Source organism: Hoplias malabaricus, chromosome Y (assembly GCF_029633855.1).
Source record: "Hoplias malabaricus isolate fHopMal1 chromosome Y, fHopMal1.hap1, whole genome shotgun sequence".
Classification (NCBI taxonomy): domain Eukaryota; kingdom Metazoa; phylum Chordata; class Actinopteri; order Characiformes; family Erythrinidae; genus Hoplias; species Hoplias malabaricus.
In genome coordinates this window covers 21,786,063-21,796,201 of record NC_089820.1, presented here as the reverse complement: position 1 = coordinate 21,796,201, position 10,139 = coordinate 21,786,063, and the positions used below count along the sequence as shown (strand labels likewise).

Below are 10,139 nucleotides of genomic sequence, written 5' to 3'. Positions count from 1 at the left end.
GATATTGGTAGCTCTGAAAGCAAAGAAATATATGATGCGTGGCCTTGACTTACTACAAAGTCAAACTAATCAGGTTTGTCATAAAGACAATGGCTACATATCTTAGCAGCATGATGTGTGCAGTGTCATAATACAATAACCAGGTAAACAACTGCCTTTGCTCAGAGTAACAGTGTGAATCACCATTGCATGCACTGAAATAATAGCGAGCAGACGACAAAGCTGGACAAAATTGCTCGGGCTGTTAAAAGCCATCTCCTAGCGGAAATGTACTGTCAATTGACTTATCGCTCCCTATTATCTCTCTTCCTTAAGGTCCTATAGAGGAAGTTCCATTTCCATATCCATATAAATGGATTGTTCCTGTGGACTCATTTCCTGTAGTTTGATATTTCCTTTTCTCCTTCCAAACGCACCACCTCCACCCACACATATATGTACACAACACAGACGTACACGACACACACACTTATCAACAGTCCAGCTCCGACCACAGCCATGTTCTACATCTGCTTAGATGATCACTCGACCTACAATGTACATTCAGGGCTCAGTTTCCGGCCACAGATAAAGCATGCTCCGAGACTACAAAGGCTTCTCAATGGAGAAATCCCAGGGCCTTTCTAATGTACATCAAGACAAGGATTAAGGTGTGTCCGGAAAACTAGTCCCCATTTTCTTCCACTGATTAATAAGGCTCCATTATACTCAGATCCTGGAAATGACAGATGATCCATCTAACCGTGCTCTGCCCCAGATGTGCTTTGGTAGATATTGTTGATATTGCACAGGGTTTATACTCTTTTTGTGAAATGGCCGTCTGTTTGTTGTGTTATTTATGTGATTACTTTGCAAGGATCATACAATTTAATCAACGTAATTTTCCATAAGGTAATTTTCCCTCACAGACTTTGCTATGAACGGCTCCTTTTCATCTCACATTAACGAAACCCATGAAGCAACCTGCTAACCATATTGTAGTGGCCAATATAGTGTTGACATTTCCTGAATGTATCGCTGAGTTACCACCATGATAACTGTGGACAGAACATTTTCAAAAACAGCAGTCTCTCTATGACTTGACTAAGTTTGTTGTTCAGTGACACATTTAGTAAACACAGCCCTGGTTAGTTTTAACTGGCTACAAAAAAAAATGCAGCTACAATTTCTCATCAGGTTGAATGGGATTCTTTGATTGATACAAAAAATCCCGCCTTGCGCCCAGTGATTCCGAGCCGGCTCTGGACCCGCCATGACCCTGAACTGGATAAGAGGTTGCAGACAATAAATGAACGAATGAATGAATGATTGCTACAAAGGAACTAGAGCTATAAATATTTCTAAAATTCTTTACTATATACGATGCCCTTACATCTCAGCTCAGTGCACACTGAAAAAAATGAGAGTTTGAATGTACTCATTTATTTACATCAAAGTGTTGGATGAAATTAAATACAGTGGAACCTCTACTAACGAACACCTATACTAACGAACTTTCCAAGATACGAACTGGGCCTTTGAATATTTTTTGCCTCCACCAATGAACCACGACTCTAGAAACGAACCCGAGGCTCCGCTGAGCCGGCGGCTGGAAATGGCCACTGACCCCAATCGGCGAGTCTCCCAGCACCCAGACTTGAGTGAGCTTTTAAGATTAGCAAATTGTAGCTTTAGCAATTTAGCATTAGTGTGAATAGCAGACATCGAAATTCGTGCTAAGTTAAGCCATATCTACGCTTCGTCTCCCCACATTCACCCACCTACTCTCCGTTATTCCACCCACCCCCCACCTCCCGTCATACAGCCAGTGCCTGTGTTACTCCTCCAGCCAGTCGTCACGTCTTCAAGGTAGCGATGTGTAACCACTTAAAACTTTTTTATTTCTTTTTTACTACTGTTACCACTGTATTTCTTTTTTATTTTTAGTAACGCTACATGTATTTTTTACTAATTTGAGAGTGTTGTAAACATATATCAGTGCAAAAAGGGTGACTTTCGGGGTGGGGGCTGGAATGCATTAATTGCTTTACCATTATTATAAATGGGGAAAACTGACTCGTGAAACTAACTTTTCCATTTACGAACCGGGTCATGGAACGGATCAAGTTCGTAAGTAGAGGTTCCACTGTAATCTACATTCAGATATAAAATATGAGCACAAGTACATGTCAAATTATATCTCTGGATGTATATGACTTAATTTCTTGCAACCCTTTGACATAAAAACAAATTAAGTTCAATGCATGTTTGCTTTAGGAAGCACTAAAAATGTGCTTTTGATCAACAAGTAATGTTTCCATTTTCAATTAGTCAACTGCAAAAATAAGTTAGTACAGTATCCTAAAGTATCACATTGTAATGCTTATCCACAAATATGTTAATTGAAATCTAACACAACTTAACAAGGTCAATTAAGCAAAATAATAACAAGTAATAATTGATGTATTGAACTGTCCATCCCCAACACCTGGAGAACTAGACGTTTCTAGACTTTATATGACTTGGAGAAGTGAATAATTATAGAGGATCATCGCTGTAAAAACACAGAATCAGAAACAGATCGAGCTAACAATGTCTTCCAGCTGACGCCTTTCTCATCATCAGCAGAGAAAGTTATATTTGCAGTGACTTCACTGTGTTTGTCCCTTAATTGCATTATTGAAGCATGAACACACTTTTAATGGCACCATCAAAAAGTAATGACATGCAGCTCTCCGGCGTTTGAGCACATCTGCTGCAAATAAATTCCGCCTGCCAAAGAAAATAGTTTGGTTGGTTGAAAGATGTGTTTTTTCTTTCTCCTCCCTTGTTTTCGTCCTCGTTTAAATCCATGCAAAGTTGTTAACAGGTTGCTCATTAAGGAGATGGATTTTAGTGTAATTAAAATGCGTCTAATGCCAAACATTCTTAGACAACAAGGGATGAAACTGTTTGAAGCTGGTTGGCAGTAATAGAAAAAACCACAAAAGTGAGCAGGGATGGAATTTGGTTGAATCCAGGTGCTGGATTTGACCTCTTTAAAGACAAAGGCTCTCCAGTGGGTCTAAACTTTTATTTTATAACTCTATAAACCATTACAAACATCAACCATTTTGCGCTACACACCCCTTGTTACTGAGTAATAAGACTTTGAAATATTAAGTCTGGGATTCTCTGTGGGAAAATGACAACAGCCAGCTTCAGTTTGGATTAGCATAGCTTCAGGGTTCACCGTTTGACTGACTCATGGAGGATAGTGTTGCCTTCATCCATCATGAGGGAGTGGCGGGATGTGGAGAAGCCTCCACCACTCTCTCTCTGATCTGACCATCCATAACTGACATTGAGTGCATTGTTTTGGGTGGAGAGCTCAGCGCACACTGGCCTAAAGGTACATTCCTGACTCTAGAGGACTGTTTGAAACACAAACCCCCTTTGTGCCTAGCGGACCAACTAAAACCCTCCAACCTGAGCGTCCGTAGCTGACACAGGCCTTTTTTTTTTCTCTCCCCATGCTCAAGTGTGAACTTGCACAATATCATTTTCACAAGTGCAGGCCCAATACCTTCATTTTCCTCCTACACACATAGCCACAATTCATATCAACATACAGAGATAGCCGGTTTAAGAGCTGTGTTCGATTGTCCCTTTTTCCATTGTAGTCATCCGCAGTGGTGTACTGTGCCAAGAGGGATCATTTTCAAACATGTAACCACCCTCTTTCCTGCTTCACTTACATATAAGGCCAAAATGATGTCAGCCCAGAATTCATTTTCCAGTTGCTGACTGTGAAATGGGAGATCTTATATCTGAAAGCAGAAGTAAGCTGGAAAGACATGAATGTGTGCTGCTTCCAAGGCTACACTTTCAGACATTACTAAGATCTCTTGATAGACAGGCATTAAAGCTGTAGCACTGATACTGGAAATGTGTATCTCCTGTAGAATTATCAAGAGAACTGGCATTACCACACAGTTTTAAATCAGTGAATTAAAATATCAAACAATCATTTTTCAAACTGTTTGCATTAGTACATTGTTATTATAGCTAAGTCATTCCAAGAGGACATCAAACCTACGGACTCCGAATAATTCACAGATGTGGTGATAGCTGCTACTGAAAGCTGCCTTATGTCTCCAAAATTGATTCATGATAGTTTTGAAACTAGAATTATATCTGCAGCATCTTAAATATAGTAAATTTACTTCAAATTTAAAAATAAAGTGTAAAATGGTGCGGTTTTCCTTTAAAATACATTTCCTACAGCATATTTAGAGTAATTTTGGAGTAGTTGGAGTGTTAAGGACACAGTATTTCATTATAAAATCCAGTTATATCAGTACCTTGATTTACTGATGCAGTTAGAACCTGTAACTTTTGTGAATCCTGAAACACCACTATGTTATGACAGTTATGATTGTTTCTGTTATTTTAATTGCTGGGATTGGGATATACACGAGAATCAGAAAAAATATATATATATGCTTCTCATACTATATTTTAAAAATGTTCTTCATTGGTTCTTTAGAAAAGGCAATTGATATATAGACCATTATCTCTGTATAGAATCATTTGTGTACACAATAGTTATTCGCATGGTTTTGTATAGTTCAATATAGACCCTTTTTGAAAGTGGTTCCATAAAGAACCAATATTATTCAGCAATATCAGCAATAGCAGAATCATTTTGGTGTTATATAAATGAATTTTCACAAAGTCTGTATATAGAACCATATACAACTCATTCTCTGTCAAGGTGTGGAAACATTTCACCATGTAGAAACGCATTGAGCCTGTCAAAGAGTAAAACAATTTGCTTTACTTCAAAAACTTGACATGTATTATGACCATAATACAATTTTTACTAATGTAAAATGTTTAAAACTGAGAAAAAAAACAAATTAAATACGTTTTCTATGCTAACACTTGTGTTAAGAGAAAACATAAAGTTTTGTCAGAAGTGGGATTCGAACCCACGCCTCCATTCGGAGACCAGAAACCCCGCGTTGGGAAGGTGTTTGAACCTTGAGTCTGGCGCCTTAGACCGCTCGGCCATCCTGACACTGTCGCGATACCTTCCGTGACCATATACTACCAGTCCTGAAAATAAAACTCTGTTCTAATATGCGTTATGACATATGTGTGATAAATATAACATCATACTTTATTCTTTTTTAAAATCTTGTTGTATCAAGTATTATTATATACAGCCGTTCGGAATGAAAGTCCTCCAAAGCTATGCCCATGTGTCTGTACTCTTTTCTCTCGCCTCTCCAAACGACAACACACTTTTTTGGAAAGCCATTTCTTTTTCAGACCAAAGCCCCGCCCCTTGCCCTCCCACTTATGACGTTTAGGTTTACGGTGGTGAGCGGCCGGGCCAATGGGAGCACTCAAAACTTCAGCACCACTCCAATGGATAAAGCGGAGCGAGCGGCGGAGAGCGAGCCGCAGAGAGCTGGAGAGAAAGAGCGGAGAGGGAAACTTTACCGTCTTTTCACCCCGTGTTTATCTAATGGTGGACGATACACTCCGACCTGCGCGACTTCTGGACTCTTTTCCTGTTTTTGTTATTCTATTTTGGCGGTCTCTGGACAGTTTGGAGCACTTTATAGAATTAATTTAGTCTCAGTGGGGCTAATGAAAGCGTGAACTCGAAGACATACAGAGAGGGAGAGAGCAAGATAACGTTAACCGAAGACGGGAGTCGTGAACTAAGGATACGGAAGGATAGAAGTGAAGAAGGAGAGTGAAAAGAGAAGACGGAATTAACGGGGAGACGAAAAGAGAAAAAAACAACCCAAAACAAAACATCTCCGCACTCTGCCTGGTGCCTTTCTCAAGCTATGACCTCGGTGTCTACGTGAAGCTCCGGAATGAGGTAGTGTGCCTTATCACTGTGGGGTTCTGAAAAGAGTAACATTTGTTGAATGTATTTGTTCGGTAACAGAAGCTCAGTTCGTCGAGAGATGTACGACTCTCGATTTTAAATCTAAAATGGCCCCGGGACTGCCCGGAGGAGCAGGGTCCCGCTCCCCGCGTTTCGGCTCAGTGTTCCCCGCGGACTATTCACTTCAAATCTCTAGAAAATAATGGCTTCGGCCACCAGCGCATTAGGCTGTGTAGGCTATAAAAAAATCCGTTAATTTGTTCAGTCAAAAGCTGCAGTGGACGGTGTGGTTATATATTCACTTAAAATAAATCCTGAAAGTGTTAACTTTATAAAAGTTCTGTTAATGTCTGTGTAGATCTCATTTAAAGTGATTCTGGAACTTTTCCAATCCTCTGTATGTTCAGTTTATGATTTTTTTACTATTATTATTGTGAGCAGTGTAAAGAGTAACTAGTTGAAAATGAAGTAGAAAGTTAATAATATGATACGCCAGTTTTCATTCATAGTATCACCTCTCAACTCTTTAATTTCACTCTGCTGTTCACTGTTTTGTTTTGTTGTTTTAAAGGTGCCATATGTATTAAGTTTGTAACCACATATTTGTCTCTTTCAGGGCTAGGAACTAGGGAGCTGTCAGAGGCTAAGCTTTCACCTCAACCTCTCTAGTCTCTCTACTTTGCCCTTTCCTCAGCGTCATGGTGTGAGAAGTCCTGTAAGCCCCCTTCATCCTTCTCAAGAGAGAACGTCGTGATGTCACGTGCCCCCTTCCCCGCCGCTGTGCTCGTGTGTCTGGGCGCTGTGGCGGTGGCAGTGGTGGAGTGTGCGGCGCGGCGCCTTGTATGCTGGGAGGCTATCATGCAGTGCCAGTCTGAGCCCGAGTGTCACTACGCTTACGGTCAGTACATGCACGCGTGTGAGCCCGTGCTGACAGGCCGCAAGACCACATGCCCAAGCCACTGCATTGCATCTCTAGTCCAGCTGAACCTGACACGTGGAGGCCCGGCGCTGGAGGATTGCAATTGTGCATCAGACCCTCGGTGTTTCAAGGCAAAACGTGCCATCGAGCCATGCCTGCCACGCACCAGCAGCCTCGGCTGCACAGAGGCCCGGCGCCAGTGTGAGGATGACCACCAGTGCAGTGCGGCCATGTCCAGCTACATAGCGCACTGTGGCAAACTTTTTGGCGGGGCAGCATGCTCAAGCGCCTGCAAAGAAGTAATCGCAGACATGCGGCGTCTGCCCAAGGCACAGCTGCTGGACACTTGTATCTGTGATGGCAGAGACCGTACCATATGTGAGTACGTCAAGCTCAAGATGAAGAACCTGTGTTTTGGCGAGCCGCCTGAGGATGACGTCGATGATGAGGATGAAGGGTCAGGCCCTATCGATTACTACGAGGAGGACGATGAGGATTACGCAAAAGTACGCTCAACCACAGGCAGTGGCAGGTCCACCTTGGGGACTTCAGCTTGTCTAGCGCTGCCAGTGGGGGTGATCTTTTCCCTGGTTCAGTTTTTAAGCTAAAACTTGAACAGGACAGGTCTTTGGGAATGATCAATCTGTGAAACTAACCAGGAAGATTTCCAGTGAGCTACAGGGCCGGTGAAAACCACTTGTCAGTGGAAGTGACTGGTCTAAGCTGTGGCTGGTCAGACAACCCAACAAGCTTCAGTGGAGTCAGTGAAAGTGACTGGACGATGAAAATCACAGCTCTGTCCGGACACCTGGCCTATCAGAACAGTGGTGAAAATGACTAATCTGTGGCCATGACTGCCCAGCCTCCCCAGAGTGGCATCTACCTGGTGAAATCACACTCAGAAAATGATGGCCACTGAAAATGACTGGTCGGTGGAAGTAGCTGCTCCGTCTGGTGAAAGTGAAAAACAACAGGACAAACTGGTCAGATATGTGATTGAGAATGACCAATTATTGTGATTGGTTAGATTCCCCACAAGTTACAGTGAAGCCAACGAAAGTGGCCAAACGGTGAAAACTCCCAGACCGTGAATATTTGAGGTGCTCGTTAACTACGGATCTGATTGTTTATGTCTGTTCATCTCCAAAGAGGACACATCCACTTTTGCATGACACTTTGATTGAGTTTTGTTCACATCTCAAGGTTGGTCACGTTGCACCTTTGCTATGCAAATGTACCATTCAGTGACCCTTTAGCCCCTAGCACACTTCTATATTTATTCTATGTTACAAAGCTGAACTCAAGCTGAAAATAGCAGTCGGTTCCAAATGAAAACTAAGCTCATTCTAACACTACTGTCTTTAAAAACAAAAGAAAAATTATTGCCTGTATTGTGAAACAGGACACAGCTTTTTGATTTTTTAAAAGAAAATATGTAGACTCTTAAAAGCTTTTATTTTGTTACTTGGAAATATAACCATGCAAGGTTTTTAATCTGAAAGCTGTGCACTGCCAATTTGAAAGTGGATACGTAAAAGTATTTTTCTATCCTTTAAAATTGAGTGAACAAACAACATCTCTGTAAAGTGTTCAGACGGTTGGAGTAAATTTGAAGTAGGCTAGTACTGGAATCTGAAGCATTCAGTTTCAGGACAAGTACTGACAATATTCATGAAAAATAATTTCATGAAAAAAGGCAATATTTTGTACCAGAAATATCTACGAGAACAAAGGGTGATGATTCCAGCTTTAAAGGGAAGTTATCAGATATTTTTGATGTAACTGATTCTCCTTGTATTTTTCTGTACAGTGTAAATATATTTGCAGAGAATTTTTAAACTTTTGCTCTCAAAGATGAATTATTGTCTGTGTAGAAATGTCTAAATCCACTGTATGACTGCCTCGGTGATGTACTTTTTATAGAAGGCATAAAAATGAAAGTACAACGTATTTAACGAGTATGTGTGGTTTGTTAATGATGTCTCTGATATCGGGGTTTGTATTTGAGAAGCGGTAGTAGGTTGTGACTCTTGTAAACACAGGCTAACCCTAGAGCGGCTTTTTAGGAACAGATTAAGTATTACGAGGAATTTGAAGCATCGATAGCCTTGACTTTGCAAACAGAAGTGTTTGCAGAAGGCCTAAAGCCTGACTTTCAGATATCTTTAGAATGTAAGCACAAAAGCGAATGGCTTTTCCCTGGGGTTTCACCCGGCCGGGGCAGACGGGGTTTGTTTACTTTTCAATCACTGTGTTTGCTTAACAGACTCTGTCTACACGCCGTGGCTGTGAACAAAGCTAGCGTCTGCTAATCTGAAAGCGAGACAGTAGCATTGACTGCAAGGTTCAGAAGATTAATTATCTTGTTACAAGTTGTATATTTAGGTGTTCTTAAAACTGAGTGCTTCATTTTATTAGACTTTTGAGGACAAGGCCTGCTGAGCCGCACCGTTCCGAGGAGGAAGTAGGCAATGTTGGGTTTATTTCGAAAGTTAGCATGACATAACGGTTGAAGATGTTTCCTAAAAACCAAATGTTCACAGGCTGCTTATGTGGAAATGGCCCGTGTAAATTAGATTGTTTAGCCCTGAACTATTCAGGCTTAAATGTTTGTACTGTATCCTGCAGAATGCAAAGTACATTATCTACTAGCAATTAATCAGTAACTAAACTTTATAGAAAGTCTTAATTCCATTGAAAGTCAATGTAAAAAAAAATATTTAAGTCATTTTGAAGCATTCCTATTGGTCCATTTGTCATGACATTTTGCACAGCGGCTGTTTTCAAATGGCATAAAAAATCCACAAGAATGGAGTTAAATGTTGTTATCTGGGCAGTGACTGTGCAGTTTTAATATTAAGTACAGAGTAGCTGTAAAGAACTAGCTGTAAAGAATAGACTTAATTTAACTAGCTGCTGCTGGAAAATATAATACACAGATTGTTTCAAAAGCTGCGGTCACTCAAACTGTATTTCCTAAATTGACATTAATACATCACATACTTTATAAATGACCGCGGGTTTGTAATTTTCTTTTAACAGTATTCTTCAAGCCAAAGTATTTACGGAACCAGTCTAAAGTAGAAAAGGACGTAAAGATTTAAAAATATGCAGATTTCTTACCTTGGGAATATTGCAGGCTGGTAATTGGTTGTTAATTGTTTGTGCACAACTTCACTAATGTTTCAGCAGAGTGGGTAAATATGGTAACCTGCATTTACTGGAGGAATGTTTTGAGGTTTGTGGTTACATTTGTTTACTCTGTCACATGCAAACCGTTTAAAGAGATAACCAGCTCTCGCTCTCGCGCTTTTTCTCTCTCCTCTTCTTCATCCTCTTAAACCCACCCGT

The 10,139-nt window shown here is 40.8% G+C and overlaps 1 protein-coding gene and 1 non-coding gene across 2 annotated transcripts; one reads left to right on the top strand and one right to left on the bottom strand.

Annotated features, from left to right (window-relative positions):
• Positions 1-4,931: 4,931 nt before the first annotated feature.
• trnal-caa (transfer RNA leucine (anticodon CAA)) lies at positions 4,932-5,041 on the bottom strand. Its single transcript has 2 exons — positions 5,004-5,041; positions 4,932-4,977 (listed from the first exon to the last, which is right to left on the bottom strand). It is a non-coding gene; the product is annotated as a tRNA-Leu (tRNA).
• A 352-nt stretch (positions 5,042-5,393) lies between these two features.
• LOC136678700 (growth arrest-specific protein 1-like) lies at positions 5,394-8,730 on the top strand. Its single transcript, XM_066656801.1, has 2 exons — positions 5,394-5,860; positions 6,486-8,730. The coding sequence occupies exon 2, from the start codon at positions 6,623-6,625 to the stop codon at positions 7,394-7,396; it is 774 nt and encodes a 257-aa protein (XP_066512898.1). The 5' UTR covers positions 5,394-5,860; positions 6,486-6,622; the 3' UTR covers positions 7,397-8,730.
• The last annotated feature ends 1,409 nt before the right edge of the window (positions 8,731-10,139 follow it).